Here is a 24,841-nt window from a genome sequence, read left to right on the forward strand (position 1 = left end):
TCTATTCTCAGGGGAGGAAGCTAAGGAACTAAAAGGACTAGTGAGAAAGAGGAATGCTACCAATGGAGTTGGCACATATTTTTAAATATACTATTTATTCTCAAAAAGCATCCTCTGAAAAGTGAAATAACCGCAACTTTTGAACCAAAATCCAAGTATTTAGCACTTGGGTTTCTAAAATGGACACTTCTTCAGTGGTCACTCCAGTTCAGCAGCACGGTATCCCAAAGATGGGGCTTTGGAGTTATTTTGGAAGTCAAATCCCACCTCTGCTATCCATTTTCTTTGGACACTTAACTCCCTTGGGTTGTTTGATCTAACTGGACTTTTGCATAAGTTACTCATATGGTTTGGCTCTGTGTCCCCATCCAAACCTTACCTTGAACAGTAATCCCCATAATTCCCACGGGTCCAGGGCAGGACCAGGTGGAGGTAATTGGGTCATGGGGGCAGTTCCCCCATGCTGTTCTCGTGATAACGCGTGAGTCTTATGAGATGTGATGGTTTCATAAGCGTCTGGCATTTCCCTCGCTTGCGCTCATTCTCTCTTCTGCCACCCTGAGAAGAGGTGCCTTCCGCCATGATTGTAAGTTTTCTGTGGCCTCCCCAGCCATGCAGAACAATTAAACCTCTTTTCTTTATAAATTAAACCTCTTTTCTTTATAAATTAAAGAGTCAATTAAACCTCTTTTCTTTATAAATTACCCAGACTTGGGCATTTCTTCATAGCAGTGTGAGAACGAACTAATACAGTTACTTATCTCTCTGAACCAAAACTGTTCACCTATAACATAGGAGAAATAGTACCAACCACAAAGCTAACAAGAGCTAGCACTTTAACTATACTTAATGTGAACCAGTCACTGTGCCATGTCACATGGATTATACTACCACCCTCTGAGTTAGGTTTTATTATTAATGCAGTTTTTACCAATGAGACTACTGGGACACAGAGGGCATAAACAACTTGTCAAAGACAAGCAGCAAACAGAGAGGACAGACAAATCTGAAGCCAGGTTTGTCTGAGCTCAGAATCTATACCTATAACCACTGTGCCCCACTGCTTTTGCCAGTGGGAGCTCACACACTCAGGACAGACAATCAGTACAGTGCTAGGTTCACTGCAGGTGTTGAACAAATGTCTGTTCACTCTTTTTGTTCTCAAAAGTACCGGGAAAGGCCAGAAGAAAAAATACAAGACTTAGAAACTGCAATGGATCAGATCACTCAGTGGCACCTCACTAGAAAATATTACCAGTCTTATAAGTGCAAAATTTATGTTGTAATTGTAGCAATCATGATTCCAGCTCTCCTCCTGACATACGGTAAGACTGCACTTTATGCCTCCCTTGGTTGTATTGGGTAACATGACTAAATCTGGAAAATAAGTTGAGCAGAAATGAACATGTTTCCTGGAATTTTGAACTGATGGTTTAAGACCCTGCAAAACTCTCTCCCTCTGCAACAACAACCAGTCTACAATGGCCAGACTTCCTAAAATAATCAACTTGAAATGAACACATAGCATGACAGAGGAATAAATCTCATTGATTAGGCCAATGAGATGTACTCCACAGCAGGACCTGGCCTACCCTAATCAATAAAGTAAACCAATGACTCCTATGAGCTGCTAACACATTCTCTATCACATATTAATACAATCAAGAGTTTCAACCTTTGTCCAATGTTAACAGTAGGCATACTGGATAAATGAAGGAGCAATATTTACCTAAGGTTCTCCCCACCCCAAGGGCTAAGCGAATATGAGATAGTTTTAGGTGTCTTTTGATTCGATCAATCATGGTTGCCAGGGAGACAGATTCATCCAGTGTGCATAAGCGTCCCATTCCAGTATGTAGAAGCAAAGGCTGAGGAGAAACAGAAGTTAGAAACGGTGTCCACTGTCAGTCCTAAAACAACAAATGCTAAAATCAATCAGTATGCACACTGTGAGGTTACTACAGCAAGCTCCAGGCTAAATGTGGGGACACAAACCTGACAAAATCATTCTTCTAGGAGCTCACAGTTTCCTAGGAAGGCAGATGTTTAAATCAATAATCAGGCCAGGCACGATGGCTCATGCCTATAATCCTAGCACTTTGGGAGGCTGAGGTGGGTGGATTGTTTGAGCTCAGGAGTTTGAGAACAGCCTGGGCCACAGAGTGAGACTTGATCTCCATTAAAAAATCCAAAAATTAGCCAGGCATGGTGGCGTGCACCTGCACTCCCAGCTTCTTGGGAGGCTGAATGGGAAGTGGGCTTGAGCTACCCAAGAGGCAGAGGTGAGCTGAGATTATACCACCGCACTCCAGCCTGGGGACAGAGCCAGACCCTGCCTCAAAAATATATTAATTAATTAAACAAAATAATAAAACTGTTTAAATTCAAGGTAGGTTCTACAGTTGCAGCAGCACAAGGAATGACAAACTAAATGAGCTGTGACTTGGGAGGCTTGGGGAGTACTTGGAGGAAGGACTCAGGTCTTAGAGAAAACCCTAAAAGAGTTAAAAAGGGGGTAATAAAAAAGTTTGAAAGGGCAATGATGTCAAGTGCAGTGTGGCAGGACAGAGGTACGATGAGATGAAGAAAGGCACTCTAAACAGAGAGAACATGGACAAAGGTGCCAAAGACTTGAGAGAACACACTGTGGGGGTAGATCCAAACGAAGACAGTATGGCTACTGTGCAGAGCACGTGCTGTGGAAGGAGAGGAGGCTGGAGGCCCAGGCTGTAGCAGATCATTAAGGGCTTCCGACACCATGCTAAAGAGCCTGGACTGCCTCCTAGGTGCTCGGTGAGACAACTCTCATCACAGAAAATGAGAGTTTCAACTCCTGTGGTGGCAGAGCCAATACAGAGGAGAAACACTGTATAGATATGAGGCCAGAATCAGCAGGGCTTGGAGTCAAGGAGGAGTATGAAAACTTGGAAACTAAAGTAGATAATGATACTGAAATATGAAATATATATTAAAAAAAAGGGGGGGGCACAAGGATAAAGTATTTGGATATATTGAATTTGAAATACTTGTGGGCTCTGTAAGGGCAAAACATCCAGAAAGTAGTTGAAAATATGGATTCTTGTCATTTTTTCCCTTAAGAAAGCATTCTAAGCCAAAAAGTAAAGATAGGAATCATCATCATACAAATGGCTATCAAGTGAAAGAGTGAATGACATGGTCCAGGCAGAGGGTATAAAATAAAGAGAGAGCAAACCTGTAACCAAATCTGTAACCCTGAAGAAGTACCACTATTTTCCTATTCCTGGAATGTCTCCCTTTCTCAATTACTTCCTAGAGAATATTATGCTCTCATTGCCATTTTGTACTTTAGGTAACAGTGAATGGCCTGTTGATCTAATAATTTACAAATGAATTTGCTGAAGAAAAATGCAAAGTAATGATACTTATCAAACTGTACACATCAAATATGTACAATTCTGAGTATATCAGTTATACCTCAATAAAGCTGAAAATGCACAGTATTTTAAGATCAAACACAAAATATTTTTATTACCTTCTCCAGCGACAGAATTTCTGTCTTCTGATAAAGTTGTTTGTTCTGAGAAAGAAAATCTACCACCTGCATCAAAGCCTTCTGAGTACAATTCAGACTAATCCGTGTTTGTTCCTCATTATCAAACCTAGGGGGAAAAAATCACTCCATTTAGGCCAAATATAGCCAAAATGTATTTTACATAATCCACAGTTTACAAACTTACTATAATAGGAGATTAGATTTATGTAGAACTAAGGATTTAACCAACAGAACCCATTTAATCTGAAACCAATCCATTTTCTAGAATAGCATTTCTCTAAGTCTACTATGCATCAGAATCACCTGGAGGATTATTAAAACACAGATTGCTGGGTCCTACCCCTGGAGTTTCTGATTCATTATATCTAAGTGGGGGTCTGAGAGTTTACCTTTCTAACAAGTTCCAGGTGATGCTGATATTGCTGTTCCAGAGACCTCACTTTGAAACCACTGTTCAAGAACTGTTCTCAATCCCGATTGTGCATCAGAAATTTCCTGGCTGGGCGCGGTGGCTCACACCTGTAATCCCAGCATTTTGGGAGGCCAAGCTGGGCGGGTCACTTGAGCCCAGGAGTTCAAGACCAGCCTGGGCAACATAGCAGGACCCCATTTTATTTTTTTATTAAAAAATTAAAGTTAAAAAAAAAAAAAAAAGCCAGGCACAGTGGTTCACACCTGTGATCCCAGCACTTTGGGAGGCCGAGGTAGGTGGATCACCTGAGATCAGGAGTTCAAGACCAGCCTGGCCAACATGGTGAAACCCCATCTCCACCAAAAATACAAAAAAAAATTAGCCGGGCGTGGTGGGGGGTGCCTGTAGTCCCAGCCACTCCCCAGTGGCTGAGGCAGGAGAATCACTTGGACCTGGGAGGCAGAGGTTACAGTGAGCCGAGATTATGCCACTGCACTCCACTCTGGGCAACAGAGTAAGACACTGTCTTAAAAAAAAAAAAAAATTCCTTCTAGCTTCTTAAAATAACAGGTGCTGGATCCTTCCACAGAACCAGTGAAACAGAACATCTACGAATGGGGCTGGGGCAAACTGAATTTTTTTAAAGCCTTAGAGATAATTTTAAAACATTGAATTTGAGAATGTCTTGGACAGATTCTCAGGCAAACTCCATTCTAATTACAAGATCTGAGATGAATACAAAAATCTGCATTTTAAATAAGCACCTCATTAACAATCATGCAGGGGGTCCTTGGATCACCCTCCAGAGCCTCTCCAAAATTATTGGCATCAAGAAAGTTTCACATTTAACCATAAATTCTAAATATAATCATAAAATTCTAGAACTAAAGGACACCTTTAAAGATAATCTGGAAGCATTAATTATAAACTCTGCAATCATCTGTGAAATTTTTAAAAAAGAAAGAAAACCAATGCCTTGGTCCCTATCTAGTGGTAAAACTCAGATATTATCTACAATATGGAAAAACTGGAATCGAACTAAAAAGTCCATCAGTAGGAAGAGGAATGCTTAAAGAAACTACCGTTCATCCATAATAAGAAACACTACAAGCAATTAAAAATAATGAGAGGTTAGGCTGGGGGCAGTGGCTCATGCCTGTAATCCCAGCACTTTGGGAAATCGAGGTGGACACATGGCTTGAGCCCAGGAGTTTGACACCAGCCTAGACAACAAGTCAAAACCCTGTCTCTACAAAAGATACAAAAATTAGCCAGGCATGGTGGCAAGTTATAACTATAGTCCCAGCTATTAGGGAGGCTGAGATGGGAGGATGGCTTGAGCCTGTGAGGTCAAGGCTGCAATGGGCTGTGATCATGCCACTGCACTGCAGCCTGGGTGACGAAGTGAGACCTTGTCTCTCAAAAATAAAAAATAAAAAAACAGCTGGGCACCATGGCTCACGCCTATAATCCCAGCACTTTGGGAGGCTGAGGCAGGCAGATCACGAGGTCAGGAGTTCAAGACCAACCCACCCAACATGATGAAACCCCATCTCTACCAAAAATACAAAAAAAAAATTAGCCAGGCATGGTGGCGGGCGCTTGAACCAGGGAGGCGGAGGTTGCAGTGAGCCAAGATTGTGCCACTGCACTCCAACCTGGGTGACAGACCTAGACTTCGTCTCAAAAATAATAATAAATAATAAACAAACCAAAAAAACTCCTATCTCTGCCCTAAATAATGATTGACCTTATAAAGAGGCACTTAATGTATTTTTCACTTGAAGTGCTTGGCAGCTATAGTCCCAGCTAATTAAGAGGCTGAGGTGGGAAGACTGCTTGAGACCAGCAGCTTAAAGCCATGGCAAGCTACGATCATACCACTGCACTCCAGCATGGGAATCGCTTTTTTTTTTTTTTTTTTTTTGAGATGGAGTCTCACTCTTGTTGCCCAGGCTGGAGTGCAATGGAGCGATCTCGGCTCGCTGCAACCTCCGCCTCCTGGGTTCAAGTGATTCGCCTGCCTCAGCCTCCCGAGTAGCTGGGATTACAGGCATGCGCCACCAAACCCAGCTAATTTTGTATTTTTAGTAGAGACGGGGTTTCTCCATGTTGGTCAGGCTGGTCTCGAACTCCTGACCTCAGGTGATCCACCAGCCTTGGCCTCCCAAAGTGCTGGGATTATAGGTGTGAGCCACTGCGCCCAGCCTGGGAGTCTCTTAAAACAAACAAACAAAGATTATTCAGAAAAGTATTTCCCATGATGTTAAATTAAAAAACTGATTTATGAAAATATATATTTAAAATGTAAAGATAAATATAAAAAACAAAGAAAGTGCTTGGAAATCACTGATTTGCTGGGAACCAATAAAAGCCTCATCACCACATCACTAGGATCTATCTGTGTTCTCTAAAGTGAAAACAACTATCTTTGAACATCAACAGGATTAGAAATACTGTATATAAAATGCATAGTATAGTCCCCTGACATAGAAAATACTTAATAAGTGTTACTTATTGTTTTTATTGTTTTGAAAAAATTCCATAGGTCTCCAGGACCCACAGACAAATGAGGAGTATGCTGCTTTGTAAACCAACTCTAGAGAAAATTATTTGTTTCAAGCCTAAATACCAGGGTTACAGACTTTGTAAGGAAGATGCTTACAAATAAATACACACACAAAAAAGAGAAAAATAAATTGTACCTAGCAGAAAAAGAAGTGACAGAAACATCACCAATTCCTTTCACTGCAGACATGACTTTGTCCAGGGCTTGGGTGTGGCTAACGTTGAATTCTACTCGGTGGTTTCCCTCTGTAGGGTAGTTGGGAGCTTTGGAAGGATGTATGGGCCTGGAGGTACAAGCTCCTAGAGAAAATATTGTGGGAAAATGAGAGTTTTGGGGGGTTAGAGGTTAACATTTAAAAGTAAGATAAACTATTATAGGCAAAATTTCTAAGAAATGACTTTTTTAAAAGATTCATTCTCATGCTTATATGACATACACACACATACATATATCCTTTAGATCTACATCACCAGTCCCCTAGGGCTTTGGTATGGATGTACAAAATCAAATTATTTCAGAATTATTTTCCAAAAGATTCTTAAATCTCTGAAAAACTTGGACAAGAAAGACTGATTCATACATTTTCAGATAATACACAGAATGGTCTACTGTTTGGTAAATCTACCCATGTAAACCATCATTCAGGTTGCAAATGCTCATACTTTATTTGACCACATTAATCCAGATATCATCATAAAAGCTTCAGCCCAAAATGAGTAAACAAAAGACTTACTAAAGTAAAGCTAAAATCCATACATCATTCCCTAGGCATAAGTAAACATTCACTAAAAACATTCACTAAAACCCAGATGTCTATTTGCCTGATTTATCAATCAAGTGTATTCTGGAGAGACCTGAGCTTTCAATTCAACAAGCATTTTTCAAGTGCCTGGGTGACAGGCATTGTGCCACAAAAGTGAGGGATCACGAAGTTCAGCCCAGTAAGGAAGACTTCTGCTCTCCTAACTCCGTAAGAATAAAAAATGTTTCCTTTTTCAAATGCAATTTAACTGCCAAATTTCAGCAACATTATTTTAAATTTATTATACAAAAATGGAATCATACCCTCCCCAACCCTAAAGCAGTTAAAACTTTACTGGACAGACATTCTAAGGTTTCAAAGTATTTGCAGGGAAAATATCAAATATGAAAGAAGCTTCTCACCAAGCCCTTTAGCCAACCAGTTGTTGACGCCCTGGGGTGCGGCATCATAGGCTGTGTGAGGAGAGTAGATACAGACTCTGTTCTCCAGAGCCTGGATCACCAGGCGCTCCTTCCAGGTGTTCCAGGTTATGCGCTTCATGGGTCGGAAGATAGGCGGATGGTAGGAGAGAATGAGGTCTGCCTTCTTTTGCAGCCCCTCCTCCATCACTTCCTCAGTCAGGTCATTGGTCAGGAAGAGCGTATTTACAGTATGTGGTGGGCTTGGTTCCACCAGTAATCCAACATTGTCCCAACTCTCAGCAAAGGAGAGGGATGCAAAGTCATTCAAGGAAGAAAGGAGAGCCTTCAAATCCATGAAGGAACGGGAAGAACTGCAGATCAGAGAATCTACAAACCGGACTGTCGTGGGGACCGGGCGTACACAAGATGACAACATACAGAAATCAGGTAAAGTTCAAGTTTCTGAAGTCAAAACAAAGAAAATGGTACACAGGTACACTTTAGGCCTGGATCTTTGAGGCATCAAAGCATATGGGCAAAAGAACTGTCATCATAGAGATCTGGGTTCAAATAGTGGCTCTGCCACTTACCAGCACATAGTAACTTAGGTAAACCATTTAACCTCTCCAATCTTGTTTTCTCACCTACGAAACGGAGATACTATAGCCCACCTCACAGGCCATCCAGAGGAGCAAATGAATTATGTAACCTAGCAAAGCCTGGTACATAATACACAAACGTCCATCCCATCTCCTGCCTCACACACCCTTGTTCTTATTCTCCCTACCCTTGCTTCAACCAACCTCCTCCCTAATCCATTTCTCTAAATATTATCCTTCCTTTTCCCAAACCCCCTTCAACTTCTTAAATAAAACTTTTCTTGACCTCCCTTTTCAGCATCCTTCCCAAGGCTCCCAACCCCTCAGTATTCTCATTATTGTGTGTGCCCATTATGCTAAAGCTACTATGGAATAGGAACTATCTTTAATAAATCTCAGTATCGCTAATATAAGCCAGCACTAACTGCTTACTGCATAGAATGACACTGCTCACCTCCCCTGATTGCAACAGAATTTGGAGTTGGGGTGGTATATACTGACATTACAATGTGCTTTACCAAAAAACAGAATAATGTGGCGGGGCGCCTGTAATCCCAGCACTTTGGGAGGCCGAGGCAGGAGGATCACGAGATCAAGAGATAAAGACCATCCTGGCCAACATGGTGAAACCCCGTCTCTACTAAAAATACAAAAATTAGCTGGGCATGGTGGCGTGCACCTGTAGTACCAGCTACTTGGGAGGCTGAGGCAGGAGAATCGCTTGAACCAGGGAGGTGGAGGTTGCAGTGAGCCAAGATCGTGCCACAGTACTATGGCCTGGGCAACAGAGTGAGACTCCGTCTCAAAAAAAAAAGAATGTTTAAAATGTCAAGTGCTTTATCAGAATCAAGAATCAAGGAATACATAGGCAGGTCACTCTACAAATTGGCAGGGTCAAGGCAGAAGAAGGGAGAAGCCACTGCCCCTTAAGCAACATTTGCTACACAAAGGCCAGGCTCAAGAGGTGGAAGAGGTTAAGGTATAGGGTACTTTTCCCATGTAGCCTGTAAGCCTTCTAAATATCTACATCCAACAAGGAACTGAAAAGGTTGGCAAAAGAGGAAAGGTGGGAGGGCAATGGAAAGGTAGAAAAAAACTGCTGGCTCCAAAATATGCACAATTAGTAAATGTTTAATCAAATAACCACAAAAGATAATGCTGTCAACCCCATTCTTAAACCTACCACTTATAAACTGTTTGAAGAAAAGCATTTCATAGTATGCACAATAAGAAAGCACAGCCAACTGTAAATTTGATGAAATATCCATAAGCCAATTATTCCAAAAGCAATTTTTCAACGTTTCTATTTAATGAGATGAGGATGCTTATTTAATACATTATTTGAAGTGATACGGGGTCTCCAAAAACCACTCGAGGTCTTGTAAGTTTGTTTTTGTTTTCTTTTTGAGACAGGGTTTCACTAGTTGACTAGGCTGCAGTGCAGGGGCGTGATCTCTGCTCACTGCAGCCTCGACTTCCTGAGCTCAAGCAGATCCTCCCACCTCAGCCTCCTGAGTAGCTCGGACTACTGGCGCGGAACACCACACCTGGCTAATTTTTGTATTTTTAGTAGAGATAGAGATTCACGATGTTGCCCAGGCTGGTCTCAAACTCCTGCACTCAAGTGATCCACCTGCCTCGGCCTCCAAGAGTGCTGGGATTACAGGCGTGAGTCACCACGTCCGGCCTTGGAAGATCTTCTAATGGTCCTCATAGTACTCCGTTCTCCAGCATCTTCTACATCTGGCAAGCTCGAAAGTGAAACCCTAGTGGGCCACCATTCAGGTTTTGAGTTATTTACTGCAACAGATGAGGAAACTGCGAGGCTACATGGCCACAGTCAACAACGACAACAGGAGGCAGGATAGTATGGTGGTTAAGAGCACCGACTCTGAAGCCAGTCTGAATCCGAGAGCCAGAGCTGTGCAACAACAGGTAAATGACTTACCTATGCATTTTCCTCCTAAAAGGAAGTAGTGCCCAGGCCACAATATCGCGAGATTTATATGTAAAACTGCAAACAGCTCCTGTCCTAAAGTAAGCACTGTTTACTACTAAGTAGCATCAGTAGGGCCCCTTTGCAAGTTGCAAACCGCTCCCTCAACGTTACCTCATCTATGCCTCATTTCAGCGCCACTTCAGGCCTTTTCCAGGGCAGTGAAAAACCACGAGACACAGCCAGTAAGTCTGAGTCAGGACCCCTGACCCACTAGTGCGCTGTGCTCTCGTGCGGCAGGGCAGTTTTCTGACCCAACCTCTTCTGCTCTGCTCTGCAGCACCAACACAACAATCACAGCCGACCCCAACCGGCACCTACCGCGAAGGTCACAACTACACTCGCGGGTTTTTAAATCGCCCACTACTCACCAGTCCCGGAAACTTCGCTGCATCACTTCCGGTCCTGCGTCGGCGCTCCGGCCGCTGTGGCAATGGGCTCCCCGTAGCGAGAGGGCTGGGCGGAAGTGGTCCTTTCCGTTTGGCAGCCGAGTGTAAAGTGTTGCTTGAGGTTGGCCAGGTAGTTCTCGCCTTACATTTCTCTTCCCCGTGCATTAGTAGAGCTCCGTTTCACTTTCAAATTTCCAGTTGGGGATAAATTACATTGTCGTTTTGGTTTGAGATAGGAAGGAGAGGGGAAGGAGGAGGTGAGGCGGTAAGGGGCGTTCTCTCTCTTGGGTCCCGCGCCCAACTTCCGCTGGCCCAAAGAAACTATGATTTTGAACTAACAGACCTATGCTGGCATCTGCGATTACATTTTTCCTGTTTTAACAATGGCTGTGCCGGGCGCGGTGGCTCACGCCTGTAATCCCAGCACTTTGGGAGGCTGAGGCGGGCGGATCACAAGGTCAGGAGATCGAGACCACGGTGAAACCCCGTCTCTACTAAAAAATACAAAAAATTAGCCGGGCGCTGTCGCGGGCGCCTGTAGTCCCAGCTACTCGGGAGGCTGAGGCAGGAGAATGGCGTGAACCCGGGAGGCGGAGCTTGCAGTGAGCCGAGATCGTGCCACAGTGCACTCCAGCCTGGCGACAGAGCGAGAGTCCGTCTCAAAATGAAAAAAAAAAAAAAAAGAAGTTCATAGTATATTAGTGATAAGTGCTGTGGGAGAAGGAAATAGGAATGTCCTAGGGCTAAAGGGCTAACGCAGTTTTATGTAGGATTATCAGGTCAGTTAAACTTGACATTTAACCAGAAATGTGGAGGTGAGGAAATCAGCCGTAGAGATGTTCGAGTGTAAGAATTCCAGGCAAAAGGGACACCCAATGCCTAGACCCTAAGAGTATCTGGGTTATTGGGGGACTTGCAATGAGGCTCTTGAAGAAGAGCAAGCAGGGCAAGTAGGAGATGGGGAGGCTTGAATCGGGTAGGATCTCTCGTCATTACTTCTGTAGCTGGGTTTTTATTACGTAGGGGTTGCCATTAGAGTATTTTTTTATTTTTATTTTTTGTTTTTTTGACGGAGTCTCGCTCTGTCACCCAGACTGGAGTGCAGTGGCACAATCTTGGCTCACTGCAGCCTCCGCCTCCCGGGTTCAAGTGATTCTCCTGCCTCAGCCTCCCGAGTATCTGGGACTACAGGCGTGTGCCACCACACCTGGCTAATTTTTGTGTTTTTAGTAGAGATGGGGTTTCGCTATGTTGGCCAGGCTGGTATCGAACTCCTGACCTCAGGTGATCCACCCGCCTCGGCCTCCCAAAGTGTTAGAATTATAGGCGTGAGCCACCGCGCCCGGCGAGGATTTTTATTTAAAATGTGCAGTAAAGATGAGCGTGTGTGAGTTAAGACAGAAAAATGAGCCTAATTCTTTTTTTCTTTTGGGACTAGAGACTTATTTTTAAACTGGCTGTAAGGCTCTGAGAAATTACGTAGTCCTTCCTGAAACCACTAAGAGGAAAAATGGTAAGTTTTGAACAATTTTTATGAAATGTCTTTCATTGTAAGTAATTTTTAGAAATTCAGTCAAGGGCAATAAAAGTGCATGGAAATTGCAGTGGCAAGATAGAGAAATTGTATACCATTATTCCACTTAATATGGAATAATTCTTTTAAAAAATACACAAAATTACTTTAAAATTCTTTAATGTTGTCACTTAAAATGCACAGAATTTAGTTTCGCTCTTGTTGCCCAGGCTGGAGTGCAGTGGCGTAATCTCGGCTCACTGCAGCCTCTGCCCCCTGGGTTAAAGTGATTCTCCTGCCTCAGCCTCCCGAGTAGCTGAGATTACAGGCACCTGCCAGCACGCCCAGCTAATTTTTTGTATTTTTAGTAGAGACAGGGTTTCGCCATGTTGGGCAAGCTGGTCTCGAACTCCTGACCTCAAATGATCTGCCCGCCTTGGCCTCCCAAAGTGTTGGGATTACAGGCGTGAGCCACCACGCCCGGCCAGAATTTACCTTTTATGGAGAAAGGCTGATTACAAGATAGATAGAAATGGAAAGGGAGAGTTGAAGCAGCAGAAGAGAATAGACAGGTCTGACAATTTTAATTGGATTATTTTGCTCTAGATCTAAAGTGGGCAACTAAGCTGGGCGCAGTGGCTCACACCTGTGATCCCAGCACTTTGGGAGGCTGAGGTGAGATGATTGCTTGATCCCAGGAGTTCAACACCAGTTTGAGCAACATAGTGAGAACCCTGTCTCTACTTTAAAAAAATAAAATAAAGTGGGCAACTAGAACCTGAAGTAGAAAAAGCAATGAGAATAGTGCCCTGCTTCTCCCTCACACATCTTTAACCTGGTCATATTCTCTAACTGCTACATACTATTTAAGAAGAAGAAGGCTGGGCGCAGTGGCTCACACCTGTAATCCCAGCACTTTGGGAGGCCTAGGCAGGTGGATCACTTGAGGTCAGAAGTTCAAGACCAGCCTGACCAACATGGTGAAACCCTGTCTCTACTAAAAATACAAAAATTAGCTGGGTGTTGTGGCATATGCCAGTAATCCCAGCTACTTGGGAGGCTGAGGCAAGAGAATTGCTTGAACCCAGGAGGTAGAAATTGTAATGAGCAGAGATCACGCCACTGCACTCCAGCGTGGGCGACAGAGCAAGACTCCATCTCAAAAAAAAAAAAAAAAAAATGGAGAAATGGAAAAGGAACCCTCCAAATTGTTTTCTCCCTCTCTGGAATACAGTATTATATCAAGGGGTATACAGGTTACAGAAAAACAGGTACAACAAAAACAAAAAGCAAGCAAGAAAGCACTGTGGTTATTTCTGAGCATTTAGGATTTTAGAAACACTGACACTTGTTATATTTTTGTTAGTCGAGAAAGGAATTATTTTTTAACCTTATTTCTCAGAATTAAATTACCTAAGGAAAATGGTGGAAATTATGTTTTGAAAGATCATTTTCTCATCATTTTTCTATAAATAAGGATGTTGGTGAATTGCCATGTACATCAATAATACATAACAATTGTTTTTATTTTTCTTGATAAAATTCAAAGTTAAAATCTTTCCATCAAAATATTTACTTCCAAATTTTTATCATGGATACTACTTAACCCTAACATTTATATTCTGGAGTTTTTTCTCTATGTTGAGATCAATTTTGAGGAAAAAATACAATTTAGCTCTAAGAGCTGCTTTGTGGACGAGTCATCTCTGAAGCAGTATTTCTGTCTTGTTTTTTTCAGATTATCATCTTGAATATCCACATAGGGAAATAAACAATGCATAAAGTCACCTAAAGAAATTTCATTTGTTCTCACATTTTCTCTCCTTTTTAGTCTGTGACACTGCATACAGATGTAGGTGATATTAAAATTGAAGTCTTCTGTGAGAGGACACCCAAAACATGTGAGGTAAGTACCATTTACATATTCAACTTCAGTTAATACAACAAGATAACCACTTTGGAATTGAATAATCTAACCTAAATAACAACAACAAAACTTTCTGTAAAACCATTGTTAAGGAAAACCAGCCATCATAACTTCTGGCCTGATTTCCACTTGTTTGTTCAATGTCAAATGTGGATCAAAGAGAAGGTAGATAATTTTTCGGTAACGATAGAGTAGCCAGTATCTTTTTCTTTTGACTGATTTTCCTCGGGAAACATAATCATTAGGACATTATATTACTTTTTTTCTTTCTTTTATTTTTTATTTATTTTTTTTTTTTTGAGACAAAGTCTTGCTGTGTCCCCCAGGCTAGAGTACAATGGTGCGATCTCGGCTCACTGCAACCTCCGCCTCCCGGGTTCAAGCAATTCTTCTGCCTCAGCCTCCCAAGTAAGTGGGATTACAGGCGTGCACCACCATGCCTGGCTAATTTTTGTATTTTTAGTAGAGACAGGATTTCACCATGTTGGCCAGGCTGGTCTCAAACTTCTGACCTCAGGTGATCCATGCACCTCAGCCTCCTAAAGTGCTGGGATTACAGGCATGAGCCACCGCACCCGGCCTTTTTTCTATTTTTTCAAGACAGAGTCTTGCTCTGTCGCCCAGGCTGGAGTACAGTGGCATGATCTTGGCTCACTGCAACCTCCGCCCCTGGAGTTCAAACAATTCTCCTGCCTCAGCCTCCCAAGTACCTGGGATTACAGGCACCCACCACCATGCCCAGCTAATTTTTGTATTTTTTTAGTAGAGACGGGGTTTCACCATGTTGACCAGACTGGTCTCAAACTTCTGACCTCAGGTAATCTGCCTGCCTCAGCCTCCCAAAAGTGCTGGGATTATAGGCATGAGCCTCTGTGCCCGGCAGAATATTATATTAAAGAATTGTTGTGTATATATGTATTTTTTGAGACAGGGTCTTGCTGTGTCTCCCAGACTGGAATGCAGTGGTGCAATCACGGCTCATTGCAGCCTCAACCTCCTGGTCTCAAGCAATCCTCCCACCTTGGCCTCCCAAGTAGATAGGACTACAGGTGTGTGCCACCATGCCAGGCTAATTTTTTTAAATTTTTTATAGAGATGAGGTCTCACTATGTTGCCCAAGCTAGTCTCGAACTCCTTATCTCCAGCCATCCTCCCCACCTCAGCTTCCTGAAGCGTTGGGCTTACAGGCGTGAGCCACCATGCCTAACCTGTTCTATACATTATTTTGCCTGTTTGTTTATATTTATTTATTTATTTATTTTTGAGACAGAGTTCTGCTCTTGTTGCCCAGGCTGGAGTGCAGTGGCACAGTCTCGGGTCACTGCAACCTCCGCCTCCCAGGTCCAAGGGATTCTCCTGCCTCATCCTCCTGAGTAGCTGGGACTATAGGTGCCAGCCACCATGCCCGGCTAATTTTGTATTTTTAGTAGCAATGGGGTTTTACCATGTTGATCAGGCTGGTCTCAAACTCCTGAACTCAGGTGATCCACCCGTCTTGGCTGCCCAAAGTGCTGGGTTTACAGGCATGAGCCACCACGCCCGGCCTGTTTCACCTGTTTAAATGACAAGGATGGAAGGAAGAAGAGTCACCTGTATATATTCATTTATTCAACGATTATTTATGGCTGGGCATGGTGGCTCACATCTATAATTTCAGCACTTCGGGAGGCTGAGGTAAGCTCAGAAGTTCTAGACCTACCTAGGCAACACAGTGAGACCCCCATCTCTACAAAAAAATACAAAAATTAGCCAGGTATGGTGGTATGAGCCTGTTATCCCAGCTACAAGGGAGGCCAAGGTGGGAGGATTGCTTAAGCCTAGGAGGTCAAGGCTATAGTGAGCTCTGATCACATGGCTACACTCCAGCCTACGTGACAGAGCAAGACCCTGTCTCAAAACAAAACAAAAAAACCATTATTTGTGAAAGGCTATCTTACCCCAAAGTCTGGAGATACAGTGATGAGCAACAGACGTTCCTTACCCTCATGGAGCCAATATTTTAGTTGTGAAAATGAGCAGGGCAGGAAAATTAAGCAATTATATTTTTAAGAAATTATTTTTATTTATTTATTTTAAAGATAGAGATGAGGTCTTACTATGTTGCCCAGGCTGGTCTTGAACTCCTGGACTCAGGTGATCTTCCCGCCTCCCAGAGTACTGGGATTACAGGTGTGAGCTGCTGTGCCTGGCCTAAAATTAAGTAATTCTAAAAGGTGATAATGCCTTGAAAAAAATTAAGTGTTAAGATAGAGATTAATGGGAAAGGAAGAAGGTGAGGGCAGATGTAGCCAATAAACTAATACTTAAACTAAATGCAAAGGTATGAGGCCATCTCTAGAAAGAGGTATAAAAATAATATTCCAGCTATTCAGATTCAGAAAAGGTTGTGAAATAAAATTTAAAAAAATTCCAAGGTCAGGCACAGTGGCTCACACCTGTAATTCCAACTTTTTGGGTGGCTGAGGCAGGAGGATCATTTGAGCCCGGGAGTTCACGACCAACCTGGGCAACATAGGGAGACACTGTCTTTACGAAAAAAAAAAAAAAAAAAATTCCAGGTATAGAAATATCAGGTATAAAGTCCCCCAGGTAAGAAAAGCTGCCCCTTTTGGATTAATTGTCAGAATGCTGATGGGGTTTAGGTAGTAAACAATAAGAAAGCAGTTCTTAGTATATGTGATGAGGAGATAAGCCAGGTACTGCAGGGCTTGTTAGGCCCTGCTGATGATTTTGTTTTGTTTTGTTTTGTTTTTGTCGCCCAGGCTGGAGTGCAGTGGTGTGATCTCGGCTCACTGCAACCTCCGCCTCCCGGGTTCACGCCATTCTCCTGCCTCAGCCTCCAGAGTAGCTGGGACTATAGGCACCTGCCACCACACCCAGCTAATTTTTTTGTATTTTTAGTAGAGACGGGGTTTCACCGCAGCCAAGATGGTCTCGATCTTCTAACCTGGTAATCCACCCACCTCGGCCTCCCAAAGTGCTGGGATTACAGGAGTGAGCCACCATGCCTGGCCGAAGATTTTGTATTTTATTCCAAAAGGAGAAGGAAGCTATTGAAGTGTTCTAGGCAGGGAAATGACATCCAACGTAATGCCAAAAGTCATAGTTTAAATATGCTGCTATCAGGTTTTCAGTAAATATGATTGGTTCTTTGTCTTAACTCGGTTTCTGCTGCATCATTTCTCAATCATTATTTTTACTCTCTTCAGAATTTCTTGGCTCTTTGTGCCAGTAATTACTACAATGGATGTATATTTCATAGGAATATCAAGGGTTTCATGGTTCAAACAGGAGATCCAACAGGTAAGTTATTCCATTAACTAAGATCTAAGGAACTGAACGTATAGTATGAAGAAGTGGGTAAAAGAAGAGGAATTTAAAACGTGGAGTTTTTGTTTTGTTTAATAAGTTCTGTTCTACAAGTGCAGAATATGTAGGTTTGTTATATAAGTATATGTGTGCTATGGTGGTTTGCTGCACCTATCAGCCTGTCATCTAGGTTTTAAGCCCAGCATGCATTAGCTATTCGTCCTAATGCTCTCCTTCCCCTTGCTCCCCACCCCCAAACTAGCCCTGCTGTGTGTTGTTCCCCTCCTTGTGTCCATGTGATCTCATTGATCAACTCCCACTTATGAGTGAGATCATACGGTGTTTGGTTTTCTGTTCCCGTGTTAATTTGCTAAGAATGATGGCTTCCAGCTGCATCCATGTCCCTACGAAGGACATTATCTCATTCCTTTTTACGGCTGCATAGTATTCCATGGTGTAATTTTAAAGCAGAAATTATTAGCACCTACACCTAAAATATGAACAATATTGTGCTCACTTTGGCAGCACATATACTAAAATTTGAACAATACCGAGAAGATTAGCGTGGCCCCTGCACAAGGATAAGACGCAAATTTGTGAAGCTTTTCATGCTACAATATATGTATGAACAATATTTACAAGAAGGGTTATTCTGTTTTGTTTTTTGTAGGTCTGTTTTAATCTTCAGGTCTGTGAAGTTAAATTTGGGGAATTAGGAGAGGCCATATCAAATTTTGTTTATATTTAAGCAGTCAAACTCTATTCCTTAAGTTTTGGGAAATGAACTTATCAATTTTAATTAAATACTTCTTTCGATTTGCTTCTTTTGTAACATAGGAACTGGAAGAGGCGGCAGCAGTATATGGGGCAAGAAGTTTGAGGATGAATACAGTGAATATCTTAAGGTAAATCCTCAATGCTTTAAAAATCTATTTTTTGAAAAAATTTTTGAAAAAAAATTTTTTTTTTTTTTTTTGAGATGGAGTTTCACTCTTGTCGCCTAGGCTGGAGTGCAGTGGCAAGATCTCGGCTCACTGCAACCTCCGCCTCCCGGGTTCAAGAGATTCTTATGCCTCAGCCTCCCGAGTAGCTGGGATTACAGGCATATGCCACAACACCTGGCTAATTTTTTTTGTATTTTTAGTAGAGATGGGGTTTCACCACGTTGGTCAGACTGGTGTCAAACTCCTGACCTCAGGTGATCCGCCTGCCTTGGCCTCCCAAAGTGCTGGGATTACAGGTGTGAGCCACCACACCCGACCAAAAATCTGTTTTTTCATGCCTTGGTTATGCATGGAAACTTTGATACACGTGTTATAGTAATACAAGTTAACATCATTGCAAAATGAGTAGACTTTTTTATAGTTTTTGTACATTTGACAAATGATGTCGGGGAGACTTGATAAATGGTGGTCCTAGCCTGACGTATAATGGAATCCCACTACCACATGGCTCTTGATATTGAGTTCATCTTTGAATCTAACCTGAAATGTTTAACTAGTAGTGTACCAAAGAGGCTTAATATCTCACCATAAAATTCATATTGAATGACATGAAACAGTGGCCTTTTTTGAGAGTGGGGAGGAAAGACTATCAAACTTCCTGGTTGCAATGTTGCCCATTATCAGTACCCAGCTTTTATCATCTTCTGTTAGATGTTTGAATATCCCTGTATTAATCTGACTTAATACCTGTGGTAGATCACAACTAGGTTAAAGAGAAGTGCATATAAATAGTCTTTACCATGGTAAAATTAGGGATTTTTAATTTTCTTTGTTATATTTTTGTGTGTTTTTCAAACCTCTGTGGAGTCTTTTTTTTTTTTTTTTTTTTGTCTAAAATAAAAAACTAGTGCATGCCTAGTTTTAAAAATCAATTCCACTTCCCAGAGATGCCTTCAGCTGATGACTTATTATGTGGTCTTTCAAACTTTGTATCTCCATAGAATGACAACTTTACGACTAGAAAAAGAGCGATGAAGTATCCTCAATCAGGGCTGGGTACAGTAATCCCAGCACTTTGAGAGGCCCAGTAAGGAGGATTACTTGGGGCCAAGAGTTTGAAACCAGCCAGTGCAACATAGTGAGACCCCCATCTCTACAAAAAAATACAAATATTAGCCTGTTGTAATGGCATGTGCCTGCAGTCCCAGCTACTCAAGAGGCTGAGGTGTGGGGATTGCTTGAGCCCAGGAGATGAAGGCTGCAGTGAGCCAAGATCATGCACAGAACAAGACCCCGTCTCAAAAAAAAAAGTCTATTCAATCAAAATATGCAGCTTAAGTGTATTATTATATTTACATTACATTAAAATGTACCCACAAAATTTCTCAAAAAAAATTCATTGCAGTGTTTATCTCTGGATGATAAGACTAGGAATAATTTCTTTTCGTTTTACTTTTTTTAAAACCTTTTTTTAGAGGCAGGGTCTTACTCTGTCCCCCAGGCTGGAGTGTAGTGATGCAGTCTTGGCTCACTGCAGCCTAAATTTTCTGGGCTCGGATGATCCTCCCACCTCAGCCCCCAGAATAGCTGGGACTACAGGTGCATGCCACCATGCCCAGCTAATGTTTGTATTTTTTGTACAGATGGTGTCTCACTATGTTGCCCAAGCTGGTTTCTTTTACTTTTCTATTGTAAGGAAATATATTAGTTTTGTTACAGGAGTTGAGGCTGGGAGGTGATAAACTTTTTGAAAAGTCAACTTTTTCCTGAATGAATAACTAAACAATTTTTTAGGTATTAATTACTACATTAATGACTGCTTCCATATACCAGTTGAAAACCAGAGACTGGCTATGACAGAATCACCTGTGAAACTTTGTTGTTTGTTTTTGAGACTGAGTCTCACTCTGTTGCCTAAGCTGAGTGCAGTGGCCTGATCACGGTTCACTGCAGCCTTGACCTCCTGAGCTCAAGCAGTTTCTCCTGCCTCAGCCTCTCAAGTAGCTGGACCACATGAGTGCACCACCATGCCCAGCTAATTTCTGATTTTTTTGTAGAGACGAGGTCTCGCTCTGTTGCCCAGTCTGGTCTGAAACTCCTGGACTCAGATGATCCTCCTGTCTTGGCCTCCCAAACTGTTGGGATTCCAGGAATGAGCCACTGCAATTGGCTGGAAGTTTTAAAACTATAACAGATCACGGCCTTGCCCTCCTAAAAATAAACAGTCAGTAGGGCTGGTTAGGACTGAGACTATATTTTAAGGTTCCTAGATGATTCTTTTGCAGGCAGAGTTAACGACCATTACATGCCTGGTGCAGTGGCTCGCCTGTAATCCCAGCACTTTGGGAGGCTGAGGTGGGCAGATCACGAGGTCAGGAATCAAGACCATCTTGGCTAACACAGTGAAACCCCATCTCTAGCAAAAAATACAAAAAATTAGCCGGGCGTGGTGGCGGGTGCCTGTAGTCCCAGCTACTTGGGAGGCTGAGGCAGGAGAATGGCATGAACCCGGGAGGCAACGCTTGCAGTGAGCTGAGATCGTGCTGCTGCACTCCAGCCTGGGTGACAGACCAAGACTCTGTCTAAAAAAAAAAAAAAGAACCATTATGTATTATACACCTTTTTTTTTTTTTGAGACGGAGTCTCGCTGTGTCTCCCAGGCTGGAGTGCAGTGGCGTGATCTTGGCTCACTGCAAGCTCCGCCTCCCGGGTTCACGCCATTCTCCCGCCTCAGCCTCCCAAGTAGCTGAGACTACAGGCGCCCGCCACCACGCCCGGCTAGTTTTTTGTATTTTTAGTAGAGACGGGGTTTCACCATGTTAGCCAGGATAGTCTCGATCTCCTGACCTCGTGATCCACCCGCCTCGGCCTCCCAAAGTGCTGGGATTACAGGCTTGAGCCACCACGCCCGGCCTATTATACACCTTATACACCAAGGTTATAGATATGTATTGACTGTTCATATCTTCTGACCCAGGAATCCATTCCCAAATGTTTACTCAAGGGAAACTTGTAAGTATGCACCAAGAGATGTGTACAGGAGTGTTCTGATATAGTGTTTGTAATAGCAAAAGTCTAGAAACAACCCAAATGTCCCTTGATTGTAGATAAATCACCATGTAGATTGTGGATAAATTGCAGTACATTCATCAGTGAAATATCAGTAAAAAATCAGTAATAAACTATGGCTATGTGTACAGGTATGACCTTAGAACTGTAACAGTGTTATTTGTAGAGAGCATTTCCCAGAAGACTAAAATGTTAGGATGTAATTATATTCAGAAGGAAAAGGAAAGAATGTGTTGTTTAGGCATGTGTAATGTGTTAGGGCTGGGCACAGTGGTTCACTCCTATAATCCCAGCACTTTAGGGGGCCCAGGTGAGAGGACCACTTGAGGCCAGGAGCTTGAGATCAGCCTGGGCAACATATTGAGCCCTTGTCTCTACTAAAAGTCAAAAAATTAGCCAGGTATGGTGGTGTACATCTGTAGTCTCAGCTACTCAGGAGGCTAAGGTGGAAGGATTGCTTGAGCCTAGGAGGTCAAGGCTACAGTGAGCTGTGATTGCACCACTGTACTCTAACCTGGGTGACAGAGCGAGACCCTGTCTCTAAAAAAAAAAAAAAAAAAGGAAAAAATGAAAAAATAAAAGTATTAGAATAGTGGTTACCTCTTGTAGAGGCTGAGGTAATAGATGGAGAGGAGCACATAGATATATGTAATTAATTGGTAACTTATTTTTTCTTGAGCTCCCATTATCCAATGAATTGGTAAATTTTAACTCTGAAAGCTGGGAAATACGTTAATGGGTGCTTATTTTATTAACTTATATTTTTATTAACTATATTTTTGTGTATGTGTTAAGTATTACATGTGTATGTATTAAATATTACATGTATATGTATTAAATATTACATTTGAGTGGTAAACACCTTTTAGGGAAACAAGCATTAATATTTTTATATAGGTGCATCTCTATGACTTACTAGCGTCACCCAATGAATAGCTAAAGCTAGAGTAATTGGTGGAGTTACTTGTAGTATATTACAGGCACCTCCCTGTAACATAGTTCACAGTTATATCTTCATTCTTATCAGTAAGGTCCTTTTAATTTCTCTACACAGTCTCTGGTAAACAAATATGATAGTAGAGCTAGCTGAGACCTTTCTTAGATTGTTCAGTCCTGGGGTTATAAACTGACTGCCCATGAGTGGAACACCCACAGATGCATTTTCTATGGCCCATTAGTTTAAAAAAATATATTTAATGCCATTAGTTAAGAGATAGCCTATTCATTTTGCCAGACTTCATCTCTCTTTAATGTTTACATTCTTCCCAATTGTCAGTTTATCTGCTTGACCCTTGTGAGCATCTGAATTATGAATAGACCCTTGAACTAGTCCAGCCTCCCTTGTTTTACAGATAAAGAAACTAGCAAGAGTCCATTATATGTGAGAAGAGATTGTGGGCAAATTGGTTTTGTTGCCTACCTGATCGTTTCATTCCAGCACACTATTCCTTAATATAAATGTAAGGATTATTTATATTATTTGTTGGTGTTGCAAAAAGCGTCCATGGCTGTATTTCTTCAAAGTGAAAATGAAATTAATTGAGAAATATGATTTGATATATTAACCTTTTACATACAAGTTTTCAAGTATACAGAAAAAGTAGAAACTGAACATTTGGATTACCCCTAATAAAAGTTGGTTAAATGTTTTCTTGCTCCCTTAAATATTGTGAAGGCAAAGAGTGAATGTCTTGGCTGGAGTGGTGATTCACACCTGTAATCCCAACACTTTGGAAGCTAAGGCAGGCGGATCACTTGAGCCTAGGAGTTAGAGACCAGCCTGAGCAACATAGTGAGACCCCCATCTCAAAATATTTTTAAAAAAGAAAACAAAGGTGTGCCTGAATACTATATTTGGGATGGTTATATAAAAGCACAGTTAATACTTTGATGTGTCTTTTTCAGCACAGTGTTAGAGGTGTTGTATCTATGGCTAATAATGGCCCGAACACCAATGGATCTCAGTTCTTCATCACCTATGGCAAACAGCCACATTTGGACATGAAATACACCGTATTTGGGAAGTGAGTATTCTGGTTATGGTTTTCTTTTAGCATTTCAACGCAGGTGCATATGCTCAGCTGTGATAGTAGCATAACTAATATTGAAAAGAGTGACGCAGAGCACAATGTCTCACACCTGTAATCCCAGCACTTTGGGAGGCCAAGGTGGGCAGATTGTCTGAGGTCAGGAGTTTGAGACCAGCCTGGCCAATGTGGCGAAACTCCATCTCTACTAAAAATATTTTTAAAAAATTAGTCGGGTGTGGTGGCACACACCTGTAGCCCAGCTACTCAGGAGGCTGAGGCAGGAGAATTGCTTGAACCTGGGAGATGGAAATTACAGTAAGCCACGATCATGCCGTGGCACTCCAGCCTGGGTGACAGAGTAAGACTGCCTCAAAAAAAAAAAAGAAAAAGAAAAGAAAAAAAAGAAGAGTGTGAGAGTGTGAGAGCTAAATGTACCTGGAGTTTAAGTCTACTGCTTAGCAACCCTGTGGCCTTGGGAAAGTTATAATCTCCCTGAGCCTTATTTTCCTTATTTTTATAAAAGAGGCCAGTAATTTTTTCAACATTGTTATGCAAATTAACATAGTATATCTATTTTCTTTTTCTTTTTCTTTTTGAGACGAAAGGCTCTCTTGCCAGGCTGGAGTGTGGTGCAGTAGCACAATCATGGCTCATTGCAGCCTCAACCTCCCGGTCTCAAGTGATCCTCCCACCTTAGCCTCCTTAGTAACTGGAACCACAAATGTGTACCATCATGCACAGCTACTTTAAAAAAAAACAAAACAAAAAATACTTTTTTTGTAGAGACAGGATCTCACTGTGTTGCCCAGGCTGGTCTATTTTCATTAATAATAGCATTTCACAGCAACTAACAGATCTGAAAAATAGTGGCTTAAACAAGATGGACTAGCATGGTGGTTCCATTTTGTTACCAGTGTTCTAGTCTCCTCTGTCATAATATTGGCAGCACAGCTTTTATCAAAACTTCTGTGTATCAGGCAGGAAAGAGGAGGAAAGACAAAAGGTGCTTGCCAGCTGATTCAGCTTTTTTAATTAACAGAACTTTCCCAGGCCTGTAATCCCAGTGCTTTGGGAGGCTGAGACAGGAGGATCACTTGAGGTCAGGAGTTCAAGACCAGCCTGTGCAACGTAATGAGAACCCATCTCTATAAAAAAGTTTAAAAATTAGCCAGGTGTGGTGACAGACAACTGTAATCCCAACTACTCAGGAGGCTGAGGTGGGAGAATCACTGGAGCCCAGGAATTTAAGGCTGCATGAGCTGAGATCACACCACTGTACTCCAGCCTGGGCAACAGAATGATATCCTATCTCTAAAAAAAAAAAAAAAAAAAAAAAATCCGGTGCAGTGGCTCACGCCTGTAATCCCAGCACTTTGGGAGGCCAA

At 42.1% G+C, this 24,841-nt stretch overlaps 2 protein-coding genes and 1 non-coding gene across 12 annotated transcripts in view; 2 read left to right on the forward strand and 1 right to left on the reverse strand.

Moving 5' to 3' along the window:
* The window catches only part of PPIL3 (peptidylprolyl isomerase like 3), a 448,181-nt gene that overhangs the window by 416,733 nt on the left and 6,607 nt on the right, over nucleotides 1-24,841 (forward strand). The window contains exons 2-7 of one of the 2 annotated variants that reach the window (XM_050750672.1): nucleotides 10,765-10,794; nucleotides 12,103-12,177; nucleotides 14,009-14,083; nucleotides 17,314-17,407; nucleotides 18,251-18,318; nucleotides 23,332-23,450. In XM_050750672.1, the coding sequence (XP_050606629.1) occupies nucleotides 12,175-12,177; nucleotides 14,009-14,083; nucleotides 17,314-17,407; nucleotides 18,251-18,318; nucleotides 23,332-23,450 (359 nt within the window). In that variant the 5' untranslated portion in view covers nucleotides 10,765-10,794; nucleotides 12,103-12,174. Of the gene's footprint in view, nucleotides 1-10,764; nucleotides 10,795-11,369; nucleotides 11,444-12,102; nucleotides 12,178-14,008; nucleotides 14,084-17,313; nucleotides 17,408-18,250; nucleotides 18,319-23,331; nucleotides 23,451-24,841 lie in introns of those variants that run through there. The other variant, XM_050750674.1, reaches the window with a different exon arrangement.
* The window catches only part of NIF3L1 (NGG1 interacting factor 3 like 1), a 103,934-nt gene that overhangs the window by 68,804 nt on the left and 10,289 nt on the right, over nucleotides 1-24,841 (reverse strand). For 6 of the 9 annotated variants that reach the window (XR_007718116.1, XR_007718115.1, XR_007718114.1 and 3 more), the window contains exons 1-5: nucleotides 10,647-10,801; nucleotides 7,681-8,142; nucleotides 6,653-6,815; nucleotides 3,515-3,641; nucleotides 1,730-1,868 (exon numbers count right to left, since the gene is read on the reverse strand). Coding sequence is in view for 6 of the 9 variants with exons in the window: in XM_050750669.1 (XP_050606626.1) it covers nucleotides 1,730-1,868; nucleotides 3,515-3,641; nucleotides 6,653-6,815; nucleotides 7,681-8,116 (865 nt within the window). In the remaining 3 variants the exon portion in view is untranslated. The other 3 variants (XM_050750665.1, XM_050750666.1, XM_050750667.1) reach the window with 3 other exon arrangements.
* LOC126933214 (U6 spliceosomal RNA) lies at nucleotides 17,923-18,029 on the forward strand. The gene has a single exon (XR_007718462.1). It is a non-coding gene; the product is annotated as a U6 spliceosomal RNA (small nuclear RNA).

This window comes from Macaca thibetana, chromosome 12 (assembly GCF_024542745.1).
Source record: "Macaca thibetana thibetana isolate TM-01 chromosome 12, ASM2454274v1, whole genome shotgun sequence".
Lineage (NCBI taxonomy): Eukaryota > Metazoa > Chordata > Mammalia > Primates > Cercopithecidae > Macaca > Macaca thibetana.